The sequence below is a fragment of the Nymphaea colorata genome, chromosome 2, assembly GCF_008831285.2.
Source record: "Nymphaea colorata isolate Beijing-Zhang1983 chromosome 2, ASM883128v2, whole genome shotgun sequence".
NCBI lineage: Eukaryota > Viridiplantae > Streptophyta > Magnoliopsida > Nymphaeales > Nymphaeaceae > Nymphaea > Nymphaea colorata.
In genome coordinates, this window is record NC_045139.1 from 9192891 (window position 1) to 9212346 (window position 19456).

Consider the following 19456-nt stretch of genomic DNA (forward strand, 5'->3'; position numbering starts at 1 on the left):
AAAAATCAATTTTACCTTAAAAACTTAAGGAAAAACAGGTCTTTCATGTAAACCAAAAAACTCAGTTTTCATTTCGAAAAGTGCCCTTCAATTAATTTTGGCCTTGAACACACATTCTCTAGTTAAAGAGGTTTTTTCTCTTAAGTTTCTATCATTTTAAAAACAACAGCTTTTGTCGGTTATTCAAATTGCATCAAAATTAAAAGAAAAAAAAAAAGTAAGTAAAAGAATAATAACTTAATCACAATTAACCAAGGAACCGAATTATGGACGGTTCTAGTGAAATTCGTTTGTGGACAAGTTTTCTTGAAAAGCTTGGTCGTTTTCAGAGACTATTAGAGAAAACGTGACACCAAGGCTTACTAGTTACTAAATGCCAAAGAGAACAGTAGATTCTCCAATAATTTACAAGGCCTGCACATGTAATAAGTTTTTACAGAAGGCCCACCATTAGTTTGTCAGTTGTTTCTTTCGACTTGAATTTATTCGGGAAATCAGCTTGGCTGGCCCCCCACGTAAGAATCTCCTCGTCCATTTCTTTTGGAAGCCTTTGCGATAAATTAAGTGTCATTTTATTTATACAAAAAATAAGCGAAGGTATTTTTGTTGGAGAGTTGTACAAAAGTAAGGTTTGTATCAAAATAAAAATCTGAAACTTTTCATTAAATTATGAAAAAAAAATGTCACGTAAAAATTCGTTTCGTTTCCTTAACGTGTCAACTTCATTATGAAACCAAGTTCTTTGATGGGCAAACAATTAGAAGTTTTTTTTTTCTACAAAAAAAAAGCTTGGATTACGTGCCCTATAAATTTTGGTTTACCATATTTAGCAATGAAATATTTCTTGATAGATATGGTTTTTCGAAATCCCATTACGTACCCCAAGCCCGATATATGTTTCCCGAACTGGCCGATTTGAACCGAATGGTAAGTCGATTCTATTCAGTAGCTGATTCAATGGTCTCCCATCTTACTTCGCTATTTTTAAATCAATTCTAAGATTTTGTATTTTAATTCATTTTATAAAAAAATTCATTTTTTGAATAATTTTTGTAAGAAAATTTGATTTTTGTACTATCAAAATTTTGATGTGTTAGGAGCTGTTCATTTTTTATTACTAAAAAACATTATTAAAGTAAAAAAATGACTAACTCTTCCATATCTATAAGGTTAGATTGCAAAAAAATTGCTTTAATAATTAATTTTAGTGGGTTTGGTTTTCATCCCTTACATAAATGGTTCGGTATACAACCTCAATTTGACAATTGTTAGCAAAGTTTAGCACTGTGGTGGGAAATCTGGAAAAAGCTAAATATGAAATTGAAATTTAAGGGGAAAAAAAAAAACAAGTCTTTATTGGAAAAAATTCCAACTGATTACAGACAGCAAAATATTTCCAAATACAACCAAACACTTGCATGTGCATCTCGGCAGTTGTACAAAACTAATGAAATCAATCTCCAACCAGCCATAGCCTTATATAGGAGGCAGTACTGCGCACCATGTTTCATGAGCAGAAGCCACTATCTGTAAAGTGATCAACAGCCATAATTCCTATGCCTTTATATGGTTGAGAAATGTGGCAAAGTCATGGGCATATACTACTAACTGCCATCCAAGTTGTCCAATTCAGCAAGAAAGTTAAGAATGCGGTTGCAAAGCCTGTGAAAAATTTTCTCACATTAAGTAGAAAGTGTCCCGTTTTTTCCTTAAATGCGTAGGCTGGTGCGTTGTTGAATTCTGCAACCAGTGCAAGAGTGTATCTGTAAAGCCTGTGGAAAGCTTTCTCAGCTTGGAAAAGGTAAGCCAATGTATAAACGACTCATTCTTTTGAAGATGAACCATACAGTTTCTTTACATTCTCACGACTAAAGGGATCACAGAAATCTTGTTTGTAAGTTGCGTAGTTGCAGTGGCTTTTCTCCATTAACCAACCACACTTTGCGAAAGTAAATCATTCTCTACTGGGTATTACTTGTTGAAAGGTGATGCCAAACGTGAGGCGGCGAACTATTTAAAGAAAAAGATCGTCAGGTTCACAGTTCCAAAAAGGGCACTCAAATTAAGGTGTCCATGTTCCTGTTATAACGTTCATGTGAAGAATGCGTTGTTTCTTTTACCTGTGGCAAGAAAAGAACAGTGGAATCATGTTCATCGGGTACTTGGGGATTTTGACAAGAGAAATTAAAGTGAACAGTTGATTGTGAGAAAGGTATAATTCTTTTAATTTCTTCCTGTTAACTACATCCAACTCCTGTAGCTGCATGTCCAGCAAAAGAGTTATTCCAGTGAAAAAGAGAGTGAGAATATTGTTGCTTGCCTTGCTGAAACGTCAGTACTGAGCCTCTGATCTTCAAGGCTTCAAATGATATTTAATCGAAATTTTACAAATAACTGCCAAAATTTTGATACATTTTCAAATAACACTTAACATGGAAAAATGACGAACAACTGCCTAAGTTCATAAAATAATTAAAACAAACGCTCCATAATGGAAACATTGGGTTTATATTTTAAAGTTCCATTTTACTTTTAATGAAAAAATATGCACCATTAAGTGATGTCAGGATGCTCCTTTGGCTGATCTTTCTATGATCAGATTCCAAAAAAAAAAATATCTGATTGAGAAATCAGATCATTTAAGAACTGACATCCGATCGAATTTAGATTCTCAGATATACAATAATCCCATTGGATTCAGATCTGATTTAGTTTTTAAATAAATATCCTATCCCCTTGCATTTACATTTTTAAAATCGTCTACACTCAGTTCAAAATTAGGATTCTGTTTCAGATATAACCTTTTTATGTTTTTATTTGAATCTATTAGAACTCGAATAAGTGTATATCCAAAAAAAAGTAGATACGATTGTGGGTATTATCTGATTCAAAATCAAATCCTTGACATCCCTAAAGCTCATGTAGGCCTATCTAACTCCATCGTTGTGTTTCACAGTCTACTGTCAAAACACGCCATTCTGTCAAGAAAAGAACAAATTTTATGCCCATTTGAAAGAAAGAAGACGAGCATAAAAGTATATCATGGAACCTGGCCAACATCAATAAAGGTCACTTGTTAGCTTATTGCATTTTTAATTTCGAGTCGAAGTCCAATCCTGCCTCCCTGATAACATTGCTTGTGTTTTCGCATATGAAATCTTTTGACATTGTATTTCTAGAGCACTTCTGGCAGTAGCATCTACCCAGGGGCGGAGATAGATTAATTTGAAACTTTGAATTTACGTGTTGAATCAATTGGTAGACCTGACTTAAGTTACATGAAGGAGCCCCACGAGACCCGAGTCACTGCCCCAAGACCAACTGAAAATTTGTAAACCACATATTTAATGCCCCATGAAAAAAAAAAAAAAAAAGAACTCTAGATGCCGCTAACCTCCCTCGGCTGTATGATGACTGTGCTGGCCAAGATGCTCTCAATGAACCATGGCAAGATCGGGATATTTATATTAAAAAAATCACATCCATGAAGGTCCTTTGGCAATAAGAACAATAACAAACTGTTTCATGAATCTACTACTTTATGTAACAGGCGGCGCGGACTTGCAATTGGTATGGTTAATAACAGTAACAGGAGGTTCAGAAAGACGTAGTTTCTTTCTTTTATCTACAAGATAGTAGACATCTGAACATTTCGTCTCTAATTGAACAACAAACTGTGTCATTGTTCGGCGGCCACATTGAAAAGGTATCGATCCACACACACATGTTGATTCTAAAATGCTCATAGTATTTAATTTGTGCATCAAACTTTCAATGATTCTTTTTAACTATACAACTAATTCGGAATGTTTGAGTTCTTGTGTGAAGTATTCAAATTGAAAAAACTGATCGCCGAAGTAGCCAAATAGCACTAAACAGCTAAAGGTAGTGTGGCCAAATTCATCAACCTATAGGTCTACATTATATCAGATCGATCAGGTTCAACATCTATGCCGTTTGATTTATGCAAGAGAACAAGCATACAATGATTTTTAATTTAGTTTTGAATTATTGCTAGAATTCACACTGAATTTATTACACTGTTAAAATTTTGAAGGGGGGGGGGCCTTGGGCCAATGAAAAAAAAAATTACATTGAAAAAAATATAATTTTTTAATTGTGTCATGTATTTTTTAGATTTGAATTCAATCTGGCCCTATTCAAATCTAGAGGTTGAACTGTCGGCTCGCCCCTAAAGAAAATCTTGACTCCACCCCTGATCTTCATAAGATTTATAAAGAAATTTGTTTAAAGTACGAAGCAAACAGTCATGATTTCAATCAACTGAAAAAAAAAAAAAACTACTAATACAAGGAACAAGTGTACAGTAGTTGTCACTTCTGAGACATCCGACAAAGTGGAAAGTGTACAGCAGTTAACAACAGTTAAATAACGGTAACCTCGATTCATAATTCAAATTCAGATCGGCACACGTTAATGAATCAGTTTATTTTGTCACTTTAAATTGCCAAAATTGTTTTAGACCAATGAATTATTCAATCCGTCGAAAATGTTATTATGCATTCAAGTAACAGATTCTCATGATTGATTTCAATGTTCTAAACCATCATCACGACTGCGTATCTAAATAGACATAAGATTTTGGGAAATTAATCGCTTAAAATTTATAATTTTATAAGCTATATGCAGTTCATGATCAGGTCAAGTTTCAAGAACTGCAGTTGATTCTGGTTTCTAAATTCGACATTAAAGCTTCTATGTAATATGTTGTGACAAAATTTTGATCTATTATTAGGTCAAAGTTATAAAACTCCATAGTTAACAACAGGACCGAATATATTTTACGACTCGTGCAAAGAGCTGGTGCCCATAAAGCTGAAACCATGGCTGTTTGCACTGCGCTGCTCGACCCCTTGAAGCTCTGTTGAGGGTAAATGTATTCATTTCTCATTTAAGTGGTAAAAGATCAGTTGGAAAGCTGGCTTGCTTGGAGTTATTGTGAAAATAGCGTGCTTTTTGCCCATGCTTTATCACATTCATTGCTCAAATATCAACTTCAGGCAAGCACAATAAAAAAGTGAATATCAAATTCAATTATACCTCATTGTGCAGGTTTGGCCTGAATGGATGTAAGAGCTAAATTCCCTCGAATAGAAACATATAAAAGGAGATTCGTGCTTCTAAAGTTTCTTGGAGCATTCTTTAAAAAAAAAAAAAAAAACTTTGGGTTCTGGGTAATGCTTACGGTGGTATGCTAACACCATAAAATTGATTCAAGAAAGACACAACCTTCTCTCCCACTGACTTCCATCACCCAAACTTTATATTAAAAACTATACAAGAATGAAGTCCTAACTTCATCACCATATGTTTGATGAGCATCAGGTGCCGATGCAAAGTATTCTTCTCCGAAAAATGACTAAGCACATGGAATGACAGATTGACAATGTTAACTAACTTTAAGATTTGGAGAAGCTATTCAAGTTATGCCTCCTAATCCGATTCAAATCCCCACGCAGGGATTTTTACATCTTAGTTGGATTATGTTCAAATTTTCAATGTTCTGTATTTGGGTTCTATCTTCAATCAAATAGGAATACCAAAAGAAACTCGCTTTACGATTGAGCAGTACAATAAAGAACTTGAATCCTCCATTTGCAGCCATGGGGGATTTAGCGGTGCTTGGCACGAAAAGGCAGGCGTCCAAACACTTATTCATGTGTTGATTTCAATGTATTCTTGATCCCAACAACTTGAAGATAGTTAATGACTCATATTCTTTGATTGAGAATGTGAGTGGCCAAGCTTCTTTGATTGTCAAACTGCATCCCTCTATAATTTTTCTTTGATTTTCGTATTCTTTAGCACCTTCCAATAAATAAAGATGCCAATTTTAGAGTGGCGAAGTTCAATGAGGGCATTTACTCACGGGCCTGTGCTTACTAATTTTTCACAATTCCAGATTATTAATGCACTTGTGCAACATGGGTATTTCTTTTGCTACACAATTATGAAAGTTTTTCCTGTCTTCAAATATTTTGTTTTCTTTAGGTAATTACTACATTTAAAAATGCACTCACATATTTAGATGTACCTCGTCTGATCACCTAGTGAAACCCCTAGCTAGCTCCTTGGAAAGTGGTTGAATATTTTTTTGGTCTTCCTTCCCTTCAAACAACCCAACCCCCAGTACACCGATCTACTACCCATAGATTTTTAGGTATGTCAATCAGATATTCGACCAAACTGACCTGAAAAAAAAAAATTATCCGATTAAGAAACCAGGTCGGATTTGGATTTAATAAATTGCATCCGATCAGATTCGGACATGAACTTGGATCGGATTCATTTTTAAACAATATCTTGTATCTAATGCTACTATATTTTGAAAATTGGCTAAATCCGATTCAAATTTGGATATAAATATAAAAAATGAATTGGGATCGGATTCGGATTGTAAAATCGAGCTTCAGATTCGGATATGACTTTTCTTTATTTGTATTCAAATCCGGATTTAAATCCAAATATATGAATATCTGAAAAAAGTGAATATGATCAAGGGTATATATATATATATATATAAATATAATCTGAATCCCACCCGTTGACATCCCTACATTGATTCAGCCAAAGTACTTGAAGCGTTACATTTATTCATGAGCTATGATGGAACACCAAGCTTACAGACTATCTTCACACCAGTACCCACCAAGGCTCATTAGCTCAGCATTGATGCCAAGGATTTTTCATCTTCTTCCCATTCATATGTAGATTTCTTATCATCTCTCGTTTCAAGCAATCAACCTTCCAACTTTGTTGAGGATATACATGCAATCTCCTCATTGGCATAACGCCAAGGCCCAAGAGGGAGGAGTGGATTTAACATGCTCCAACAGGGCCGACATGATATTCCCTGCTATCAAAAGATCTTTGGACACTTATAGGTAGCATCTTTGGACATATAGAAAGAATTCTAGAGGCCCAAGGTTAATGTGAGGATGGAAATAAGGATGTAACTAATCCGATTGAATCGGATATAATGTTATTTTTAACCACATCCGCTTTTTTGGATATTCACATATTTGGTTCCAGATTCAAATATAAAGAAATAAAAGTTATATCCAAACCCGAATCTAAAATCTAATTTTACAATCTGAATCTAAGATTTTCAAAATGGAAGATTATTGAATATGGGATATTTATTCAAAACTAAATCTGATTTGAATCAGAATATGTATGCACATCCATTCTGAATCTAATTGGATGTCGTTTCTAAATCCGAATCAGATCTGATTTTTTAATGGGATATTATAGTTTTTTCCATATCCGATTTTTTTCAAACAGTTTGATGAGATATCCAATGCAAATCAGGCCCTAGATGGAAAAAGTGAGTTATCTCATTGTAAAGAACTACATAATAGGAAACATGCCAAATGCCAGCAAGTTCTGTATTTCATTTTCCCTGGGCATAGCTCAAAAGGGTGAGCGTGGGGCACATAATGTGGCTCGTAATCATGGAGGGCTATGTTCTTGTTTCATAAGGAGGTGCAGAGGCCTATGTGCAATTGAAGCACATAGAGATTTAACTACCTGCTATGTTTAGACCCTTGGGAAGGAGGGTGGCTTGGGCTCGGGCAGTGGGATTAAGGCTCTCGCTCACCCGGTACGTTCTGTATTTTATTCTCAAAGGGCCAGAATATTATTATATGGTTGATCATTTGCCAGAGAGTCTTATATCTAGAAATTTTAAGTCTTGCAACCACCCTCCGTTCTAGAAATGAAAATTCCCAGCTTGGATTTCCCAATGCATCAATCTAAGCGAGGGTGGCGTCTATCTGGCCTGGGGGGACGAGAAGAATCATGTTGATTGCATCAAGAGAAGAAAATTCCAGATTAAGTGGAACAAAGCAATCGAGACAACGACCCGCTTCCTTATAGTCAAATGGGCTCTGCTTCTAGATTGTGGGAGGAGACTCCGTTTCCCATGTTTCTGGCTGACAAATTCAACCTCTGTAAATTTCAGGTGCCCTGGTTCGCACGTATCCCTTTCATGCCAGTTTACTGAACAAGTTTGGGACTTTCTTAGCAGCCAGATTTGACAAGAAAATAACACTGTCTATGTCAATTAATGAGCCTTTGAATTGGTGGTGGAGAGTGGAAGGGCCGGGAAGTTGACTTGGAAGACGTTGGCTGTTGTTCCTCGTGGACAGCGTGGCCCCTTTGAAAGTGTCGCAATGCAGCAATTCATGAAGAAGAACAGCAGAGGCTGAGTTTGATGTTTGCTGACATGATTTCATGAAGATACGCTTTCAGGTTAGCTGGTCTTCCAATTACAGGAAAGACATTTGTATGGATAAAAACGAATGTTAGACCAGATTTTTGGCCAAACATGGGGAGTTTTTTTCAAGCAGCTGTGACATGCAACTATGGCAGAACACAGGTGGCTTTCTCTATTAATGTAAAGGAGGGCGGCTTTCTGAAGGTGGGTACTGTCTGTTTAGGCCCTCACCAAATGTGAGATGAGATGAATATTTTAAGAATTGTGTTCAACTGTTTTCCTGGTGTACACGAAGAGGTAATTGTAGTTATAAGCTCATGGAAATGAAGATGGCACATCAGATAAAAGAAAGGGAATCTCAGAGATTCAGGATTAGGGAATTCCATGCTGTAAGATTGTAGCTGGGATGTTTTTTCTGATGACAGGAAACCATTTTTCTGAAGAACATAATACAGAAACCGCTTAGCAGGGATGAAGAAACAGAAACAAAGCAAATTTGCCTTGTAAAAGTTACAGGGCAATGTTGTGAAAGTGATTTCAGGGCGTGAAAGGCGCGCTTCCCTTTGAAAATAAAAAAGATGCTTTGAAGTTCAACCATGGCGTGCTTGCCCGAGTGCATTTTTTTTCTAAAGAAGAACGTAAGTTTGGGAATGTGGTGTTCTGAAAAGTAGACGAATTCGCGTCATACAAAACCCGTTTGAAGTCTCTACCAGCACAAATTTTTGGAAAAAAACCACCCTTTGCCCGAAGACTTTTCTTCTTCTTACGAATTTCTTTATCGTCTCGTTCCCTGAGTTCATCCTTTCGCTACTTTTTTCCGTCTCTCTCTCTTCGGTTTTTGACAATTCCAACTCGGCGAGGTTCTCTTTCGGCACAAACCTTTTATTGTATCTAGAGTGTAAATGTTGATGTTATATAAATGTGAATCGTATCTATATTCTTTAACAAGCGCAAAGTTTATAGATAAATTTGATTATATAAATTTTAGTGAAGCATCTTTTATTGTATAATTCTAGTGTACAATTTACTAGAGGCAAAAGAAAGACTCCCATGCCATCATTTCATGAGGAAGAAGAAAGTGCAGGTGACGAAGAATTGATATCAATGATGATGATAACTTATTGTGTAACAACACTTTGACTGTCAGTTCTTTTGATGAACAAAACAACAGAACGATTAATGTGTTTTATATAATTTCCCTTCATATAGTTGTGTAACAACGTCTGTCCTCGCCGCATAGTGTTTAGTTCTATGCGTCGCCAGTGGCCTTTTCTCTTTGTACATTCTGTCCACCGTTTTTTGTAATTTTGTTCATACCATCTTAACAAATTGGTAAGGGCCTAACCCCAGCAAGTTTGCATTGGAAATGATGATGAAAAAATAGAGTAATGGTTCCTTTATTTGTTTAGATAACAAGCCTTTTCCCTTCAATTACACTATCTGTACATATACCTATTAATGTGTTGATAAACAAAAAAATAATATAATCATGCTTTAATTCAAGTCATTTTTATAAAAAAAAATTATCAGCAAAATTTTGTTGTTATAAGAACAGTTTATTTTTTGACTATTAAAAAAGCATTATTTAAGTAAGAAAACGACTAACTAAATATATTTTCTCAACAAATCACTCTTTAAGATCATGGCCATAACATTAGATTGCCAAAAATTAACAACATATATATATATATATATATATATATATATAATAAGAGAGAGAGAGCGAGGAGGAGATATTACTAATTAAATGCACGCCTTTGCTTTTTTGCTTACATTTTTTTCCCTGTTCCTTATGAAGCATTGGCTTTTTACACTTCAAAGTTCCATTATAGCCTTGCCCTGCAGGCGTCGCTTTTGCTTTTAACAACATTTATCGGAAGTCGAGTTTGCCAATTGTAAGAATGGAAGTATGGATTTGTCAAGTCGCGTTATAGGTCAGGGATGAACTTAGAGAAATCCCAACAGCATTTTCTTACTTCCATTAACCCATATCACATACAGATATTCAGATAGCAGGTACAGAAAATTGGACAGTTTAAGAACAAAACCATCAGTACATCATTTTATTATCGTAATGCAACAAAAGCATTGTCTACAACAAAAGGAAGATACAACAGTATTTCCCAATATACTAAAGCATTCAACATCAAAACCGTTGTCTATAATAAGAGGAAATTACAACAGTTTTCCCCAGTATACTCAATACATTCCACATAATGAGTCACAGTGCTTTCTTTATTTATACCTCCACGAACTCATTTTCACCACACTTTAAGTACCATATTTTGCTTTATTAAAGTATTAAAATAGTCTTCAGATCATGCACCAAAGGATAGTTCAACAGCCACTTTGGAGTAAGATTACTCGGCTTTCCATGAGGACAAAGCAGGTGTCTCTGATGCAAAAAAAGTGGGACGCATGTCTGCGTACCTGTCTCCCTTAACGCCATCCTTGGAAGCTATATGCTCAAGTTCTGCCATTTCTTCAGAGGTCAGGGTCACAGACAAAGCACCAGTATTCTGATTCAGATTTTCAATTTTGGTGGTTCCAGGAATCGGGCACACATCTTTCCCCTGATGATGAACCCAAGCCAATGCAAGCTGGGATGGTGTGCATCCCTTCTTAGCAGCGATTTCATGTACACGTTCAAACAGATTGGCATTATGTTGCAAATTCTCTGGCTGAAATCTTGGCAAGAACTGTAAAAAAAATGCAATCTTAGATGTCAAATGACAAAAATAAATCCATATCATTTCTAACAGGGTTAGTCTAAAATGGACCTAAGAAAAAGGAAAAAAATATGCATTGTATAACATTATAGGTGCTGCATATCTATCCTGTAACCAGGGTCCAGAATTATAATACTTTGCCTTTTGGGGACAGGTTGATCCTTTATTATATTTGAAGAAATGCTCATTCAATACCAGTTTTACTTCTGAAGAATAAAGGGTTAAACGAATTGTATATGACGCTTTTACAGCTATAGAATTATATCCACGAATTTGGTCTACGCAGCATGCATTAGTAAAATTTTCAAAATAACGTGTTACTTCCAAATTATACCTGCTGATGCAGAAATAAATATGTACAAGTATAATTCATGCCACTTGCATGAGAAACCAGACAAGTTTTAGATCCAGTATACAGGTTGATGTCTATAGAACTTGACGTTTTTGTTTCAGCAGAACAGGGGAAATATGATGAAAACCAGTGTTAGAAACTTTCTCTGTTTCTCATCTCTCTTTTTTTTTGGAGAAAAAGGATTTGGAGGAGGAGGAGGATATACTGTAATAACTCCATTAATCCCAAGATGCTTGGTTGTCGCACACACACACAAACCCACCTTTCTGAAATCACCTTCTCCAAAGCTATCAACCAGTTTGGGTCCTGTTGAAAAGAAACCTCTACCCAGGGGACTGTATGCAACAATACCTATACCAAGCTCCCTGTGAAAGCAAAGAACAAAAGAAGAAGTGAGATTCTTAAATCAATCACCAGTCTACACAGAGTGGAAGCGGGGGGGCACACTCACCTACAGGTGGGAATGATTTCTTCCTCGACATCTCTGGTCCACAAGGACCACTCTATTTGCACTGCTGTTATTGGATGAACAGCATGAGCCCTTCTAATTGTCGAGGCAGAGGCCTCAGAAAGACCCAAATATTTTACTTTTCCCTCTTCGACCAGCTTCTTCATTTCACCAACCTTGCCAGATGAGAGGAGAAAAGAACAGATAAAGTTTTTTAAGCCTCACATACTTAAGCACATATAAATAGTACTCTTCATACAAGTAAATAGATGTAGCACATGAAGAACTAGGCATTAACAGATAATATAGAAGATCAACATGAAGACTAGGAAGTAACTAAAAAATAAATAAATGAAATGACATAACTTATATTATTGATTCCAAGTTTACTATATTGAACACGAAAAGAAAATAAACCACAATCTTAAGCAATGGCATGCTGCTGCAAACTAGTATTTTAAGCACTACAGTCATTCCAATAAAATAGAGAACTGATTCCAACATGCACGCTCTATGTTTTACCTTCCTTTGTACGAGTTATAAACAATGAATTGAGTAAACGTCTAAATGAGAAATCTGGAACAAAAAGGATGTTTTGACGCCAACTTTATCAAGCTACGTAGCATATAACATTTCAGACGTCATGGCATTCCTACAGAAATCTTCGCGATAATTGCCAATGGGGCGTACACATTTAAGTAGGTTATCTCTATATCCCTATATCCACAGATGCTGGAAGATTGAACATACTGTAGCTTCGATCGGAACCCGTGTGTCAACGCGATGCTGATAGTACAGATCGATGCAATCCACATCCAACCTCTTCAAAGAAGCCTCGCAAGCCGCCCGAACGTATGCAGGATCCCCGCGTATCTCTCTCTTTCCATCTGCAAAGCTGATACCGAACTTGGTGGCCAACTGAACCTTTTCCCTTAGACCTTTGATTGCCTGAAACACCACCAGCATACCCAATTCCAAGAATACCGCCATGAACGTATTAAATCCTTGCGTTTAAATTGTCAACAATCGGAAAACACGATCACCACAGAGAGAGAGTACTGACCTTTCCCACCAATACCTCGTTGGTGAAGGGCCCGTAGATATCAGATGTGTCGAGGAAGGTGATGCCACTATCTATGGCGTGCCTTATGAGTCGAATCATGTCCTCCTCTGGCTTCGGCGGACCATAGAACGCCGACATCCCCATGCATCCCAATCCCTGCTGCGACACCACCAGACCGCTACTCCCCAACTCGATCTTCTCCACCACCTTCGTCGACGCCATTGCTCTCTCTCTCTCTTTCTCTATCTCTCTCTCTCTCGCTCGCTCGCTCGCTCAATAGCTAGATTGGCTGGGCTTAGAATTTATAACCAGATACTGCTCCACTTGTCAACGCTCTCAACGCTCTGGTCAATGATTAAGTCATCAATCTTAAATCGTGGCGTTGAATTTTGAGTGATTGGTGTCGGATAATCGCCCAATCTCTGTAAAAAATGGTATGAAGGCCCTCCTCCGGACCCCCAGCTAAAGTATCACCAGGCCAGCGGCCGCCAGGCCCGCCACGAAGCGTTAGCGACACGATCTAGCGGCATCGCGCGCTTCAGCGAGCATCGTGTTTGAAAGTTCCATACGTGCAGTCCGCTTGAGGATCCAAATTCATCTCAAAGCTCATGGTTCAAACTCATCTCAAAGCTGACTAGCTGAGGGTAGATTTCTAAGATCCCAGATTCAGATACACCACTGAGGCAAGATCTACTGGTCTTTCATTTCTATAGAAACAGAAATTTTGTTGGGAACGAACAGTTAATCACGGGATAATTTAAGTGGGACGTGGATTTGACTAGTGAATCCTGTGCCATCTGAATCACATCGGGACCGACTCATTGAATCTAATCAACAGTTCAGTGGTCATGCGCACAGCAGGTCTAGTTCGATATAGGTACCTGTGTGTGCGGATCTCTGGAGAGAGAGAGAGAGATTGCTAAAGTACTTCTATTGCTGATTATGAATTTATGTTTGAAAAAAAAAAAAAAAAACTGATTGTTCAGATTCAAATGCTTATTAAGATATTATCAATAAGTTTTCCAGGATGACAAACCATTTAAGATCCAAATGAAATGTGATCAGATAGTTATGACCGGAGAGAGAGAGAGAGATTGCTGAAGTACTTTTGTTATTGTGATAATTTATGTTTGAAGGAAAAAAAATCAAGTCACTATTCAGATTCACATAAAGATATTATCAATATTTGATGAGGGATGACAACTTATTTAAGATCCAAGACAATGTGACTAGATATTTATGACAGCTTCAAATGGATTTGATAGGAGAAGGATGATCATAATGCCATTCTCTTCCAAGTTTCACACCCACAAGTGCTCATGTTTTAACTGAATCTGCAAGTGACCACCTACTTAACTGCATAACAGGCATTCCCAAGATTAGTTGGCAAAGGAAAGTCAAAGCATGAACAGTATATCATTACCTCTTCTATGCACTCTGGTCCATTAAACGATGGCTTGCGCATCATCGGTGTGACAGGATACCATGCCTTTTGACAGGAGAATTGCAATGTAGTCAGAAACCTCGTTAATCGACAATCATTTTCTCAGCAGGTAGTACTTTTATAATCACTTAGCAACAGTTAAAATACTCTCAAATATACAAATTTAATACAAATTTCCAAATAGAAAAAAAAAAAAAACAACACAGGATATATACTTACCTTTTGGCTAGAACAATAGAAGGATTACTTGTAGTTAGAAAGCATATTACTTCAATTATTTTACTGAGTTGACAAAATTCTTCGAGAAACACAACCACATGCCAATTTATGAGAAAGATAATGATGAGTGACTGAAATTTTAGTTGCACGTGGACATCTTAAACTGACCGAACACATCATTTCCTCCATCCATACAGTTCGCCAGTTTACATCAAGCGTTCCAGTTGAAAAAATAAGCTATTTATGAATAGAGAAAATGCACATAGATAACAAGATAAACTTGGAGGAAGACCACAATCTTGATTCAAGCAAGCCGATTACTAGATCAGTGCCTTTATATGGATGAAGCATGCCGACCACTTTAGTAGATGGCAAACTACTTAGCATGCATCCTTACTGTCATCATCTGTTTTTTACAGGGATCCTGTCTATGGTACAGTTTGTGAAAGATATACAAGCAACGTGCTACATTTGTGATACAAATATAAGTATAGCATTAGCAATTAGATGAAACAGCTTGTTACTCAGTTACTAACTCATTTTTAAGGGATCGCGCCAGCAGAAATATTTAAGGCGGCCAAGAAAGGAATGAATCAAATAAAGGAACTGCCATTTACCATAGTTAAGCCAAACAAAAAATTAATTTATCATCCAGAAGTAAGTCTATTAGTGAAAGTGCCCAATGAGGCACAGGAGATTCTGTCATTAAGAAACGCTGTTCAAACCATAGCTTGGCAAGGTTCTACCTGGGAATTATTTTCTCAGATACAGGTTATCACGGGAACATGTTGGGAAAATTTGTAGACTTTGAACAGGAGAAGAATAGGAAACTAAAAAAATGGGGTAGCAGGTTTTATATAAATTTTCTTGCAAAAACTATAGAAGCAGGAAAACATTTTGAGAACATAAAATGATAAAAAAAAATCATTTTCTTAAAAATATGAAAAATTGACTTTTTGAAAGTTTCGAGAAAATATTACATCTATATTAGGATAATGTCAAGATATTTTCATTTTGGTGATATTTTGAAAAAGTTTCCATATTTTCCCATATTATCTGCAGGCGTCAGAGACGCAATGAAAATGAGATACTTTTCAAACATTGAAGATGTATGTGAGTATGGACCAAAGTATCAATTTGAAATGACCTGCTTATCCAGCGATCCTTCAGCCATAGATTTTTTTTTTCTTCGACTATAGTTGTTTGCCAAAAAGCGCATTTATTAACTTAATAAGGGGATAAAACCATGTAACCATTGCTGCTTAAATAAGGGATAAACATAAAACCACTTTGCATTGCCTGCTACACACCAGAAGCCAAGATATGACAGTTAAAATATCTTTTTTTTCGGAAGTCCAGTTTGCCAATTGTGAGAAGGGAAGGGTGGATTTGTCAATCGCCTTATAGGTCAGGGATGAACTTAGAGAAATCCCCAAACCATTTTATTACTTACAATAACCATGTCGCATACAGATTTTCAGACAGCAGGTATAGATAATTGGACAGTTTAAGAATAAAAGCATCAGTATAGCATTTATTATCGTAATGCAGCAAAATAATTGTCTATAACAAGCGGAAGATACAACAGTATTTCCCAGTATACTCAATACATTCTACATCAAAACCATTGTCCAGAATAAGAGAAAAATACAACGGTATTTCCCAATATACTCAAGACATTCTACATAATGAGTCATAATGCTTTATTTATTTATACCTCAAACTCATTTTCAGCATACTTAAATACCATATTTTGCTTTTAAAATATCATAATAGTCTTCAGATCACCAAAGGATAGTTCAACAGCCACTTTGGAATAAGATTACTCGGCTTTCCACGAGGACAAAGCAGGTATCTCTGATGCGAAAAAAGTGGAACGCATGTCCGCGTACCTGTCTCCCTTAACGCCGTCCTTGGAAGCTATATGCTCAAGTTCTGCCATTTCTTCAGAGGTCAGGGTCACAGACAAAGCACCAATATTCTGATTCAGATTTTCAATTTTGGTGGTTCCAGGAATCGAGCAAACATCTTTCCCCTGATGATGAACCCAAGCCAATGCAAGCTGGGATGGTGTGCATCCCTTCTTAGTAGCTATTTCATGTACACGTTCAAACAGATTGGCATTATGTTGCAAATTCTCTGGCTGAAATCTTGGCAAGAACTGTAAGAAAATGTAATCTTACAGATCAAATGACAAAAAATAAATCCATGTATACGGTTATCATTTCTAACAAGATTAATCTAAAGATGCACCCAAAAGGAAAGGGAAAAAATATGCATTGGGTGACCTTATAGCCGATATAGCCGATAAAATGAGAATGTATATCAAAATTTGAGGACAAGAAGTTCCCTACGTACAAAAATTGGGGACAAGAAGTCCCCTAGTTACAGTGACCTTATAGGTGCTGCATGTCTACAATACTCTGCTGTTACCAGAATGATAATAATTTGCCATTTTGGGACAGCTTAATCCTTTACAAATATTTGAAGAAATGGCCACTAACATCAGTTTTACTTCGGGAGAATAAAGGGTTAAAAGAACTGTAGAGGAAGCTCGTACAGCTACAGAAGTATATCCATGAATTTGGTCTATGCAGTATGCACTAGTAAAATTTTCAAAATAACGTGTACTTCCAAATTATACCTGCTGATGCAGAAAGAAAGAAGTACAAGCATACTTCATGCCTCTTGCAAGAGAAACCAGACAAGTTTTAGATCCAGTATACAGGTTGATGTCTCTAGAACTTGACGTTTTTATTTCAGCAGAACAAGGGAAATATAATGAAAACAAGTGTCAGAAACTTTCTCTGTTCCACATCTCTCTTCTCTTCTATGGAGAAAAAGGGTTTGGAGGAAAAAGAGGATATACTGTAACAATTCCATTAATCCCAAGAAGCTTAATTGTCATACAAACACACACAAACCCACCTTTCTGAAATCACCTTCTCCAAAGCCATCAACCAGTTTGGGTCCTGTTGAAAAGAAACCTCTACCCAGGGGACTGTATGCAACAATACCTATACCAATCTCCCTGTGAAAGGAAAGAACAAACGGAAGAAGTAAGATTCTTAAATCAATCACCAGTTTACACACAGTGGAAGCACGGGGGCGATACTCACCTACAGGTGGGAACGATTTCTTCCTCAACATCTCTGGTCCACAAGGACCACTCTAATTGCACTGCTGTTATTGGATGAACAGCATGAGCCCTTCTAATTGTCGAGGCAGAGGCCTCAGAAAGCCCCAAAAATTTTACTTTGCCCTCTTCGACCCGCTTCTTCATTTCACCAACCTTGCCAGGGGAAAAGAACAGATAAAATTTTTTATGCCTCACATAATTATGTGAGCACCCATAAATAACGCTCCTCATACAAGTAAATAGATGTAGCACATGTAAAACTAGGCATTAACAGATAATATAGAAGATTAACATAAGGACTAGGAGATAACTAAAAGATAAATGAAATGGCATAACTTATATTATTAATTTCAAGATTACTATATTGAACATGAAAAGAAAATAAACCACAATGTTGACATTGATTTTACTTTGGAATCAAATCCAATTACTCTGAAGCCCAATGAAGTCTCGTCAGCTTTCCATCATGTTTTCTGAACAGTAGAGAAACCGCTGTTCTATCAATGGGTTTCCAATTATTACTAGTTGCCTAGGTGAAGTAATAACCATGAATACATACGTGGAAGGCAACAACTTCTAGAGAATCAGAAAATGAAGCAGCCCCAACCTATAAAGTGAGATATGTTGAAGGGGAAAAAAACCATTGCTAAAAGGCAGTTAGAGCAACAGCATACTGATCACACTAGGTATTTAAGCACTATTGTTATTGCAATAAAATAGAGAACTGATTCCAACATGCACGCTCTATGTTTTACATTTATGTTCCTTCTTTTTACAATTTGTGCAGTCTGGAACAAAAAGGATGTGTTCACGCCAACTTTATCAACCTATGTGGCAGATGGCTCCCTACAGAAATCTTCACGATAATTACCAAAGGGAGGTACACATTTAAGTAGCAAGTAGGCTATCCCTATATCCATAGATGCTGGAAGATTGAACATACTGTAGCTTCGATCGGAACCCGTGTGTCAACGCGATGCTGATAGTACAGATCGATGCAATCCACATCCAACCTCTTCAAAGAAGCCTCGCAAGCCGCCGAACGTATGCAGGATCCCCGCGTATCTCTATCTTTCCATCTGCAAAAGTGACACCGAACTTGGTGGCCAACTGAACCTTTTCCCTCAGACCTTTGATTGCCTGCAACACCGCCACCGTACCCAATTCGAAAAGTACCGCCATCAACGCATTAAATCCTTATTTTTAAACTGCCAATAATAGGAAGACACCATCTCAGAGAGAGAGAGAGAGAGAGAGAAGTACTGACCTTACCCACCAATACCTCGTTGGTGAAGGGCCCGTACATATCAGATGTGTCGAGGAAGGTGATGCCACTATTATGGCGTGCCTTATGAGTCGAATCATGTCCTCCTCTGGCTTCGGCGGACCATATAACGCCGACATCCCCATGCATCCCAAACCCTGCTGCGACACCACCAGACCACTACTCCCCAACTCGATCTTCTCCATCACATTCGCCGACACCATTCCTCTCTCTCTCTCTAGCTCTCTCTCTTCGCTCGCTCAATCGCTAGACTGCCGGAGCTTAGAATTCTAACCAGACAACGATGCCATTGCCATCGATGGCTCCAACTTCATCTCAAAGCTCATGGTTCAAATTCATCTAAAATCTGACTTGCTGAGGGTAGAGTTCCAAGATCCCAGGTTTAGATACACCATTGAGAGAGAGAGAGAGAGAGAGATTCCTAAAGTACTCTTGTTGTTTAGATGAATTTATGTTCGAATGAAAAAAAAAAACAAGCCATTATTCAGATTCACACAAAGATATATTATCAATGAGTTATGCGGGATGACACATTATT

At 37.1% G+C, this 19456-nt stretch overlaps 1 protein-coding gene and 1 pseudogene across 1 annotated transcript; both read right to left on the minus strand.

The window, feature by feature from the left end:
• Positions 1-10273: 10273 nt before the first annotated feature.
• LOC116248769 (probable aldo-keto reductase 4) lies at positions 10274-13254 on the minus strand. The gene is made up of 5 exons (XM_031621734.2): positions 12832-13254; positions 12519-12716; positions 11772-11944; positions 11583-11685; positions 10274-10938 (listed from the first exon to the last, which is right to left on the minus strand). The coding sequence occupies exons 1-5, from the start codon at positions 13051-13053 to the stop codon at positions 10600-10602; spliced, it is 1035 nt and encodes a 344-aa protein (XP_031477594.1). The 5' UTR covers positions 13054-13254; the 3' UTR covers positions 10274-10599.
• A 695-nt stretch (positions 13255-13949) lies between these two features.
• LOC116248770 (probable aldo-keto reductase 2) lies at positions 13950-19267 on the minus strand (annotated as a pseudogene).
• Between the last annotated feature and the right edge of the window lie 189 nt (positions 19268-19456).

Coding starts and splice junctions, on each gene's coding strand:
- LOC116248769 (XM_031621734.2), bottom strand. CDS start 13,053: ATGGCGTCGACGAAGGTGGTGGAGAAGATCGAGTTGGGGAGTAGCGGT. Junction 11,686..11,771: donor GAAATCATTCCCACCTGTAG/GTGAGTGTGCCC, acceptor TTGCTTTCACAG/GGAGCTTGGTATAGGTATTG. Junction 10,939..11,582: donor GAGAAGGTGATTTCAGAAAG/GTGGGTTTGTGT, acceptor TTTTTTTTACAG/TTCTTGCCAAGATTTCAGCC.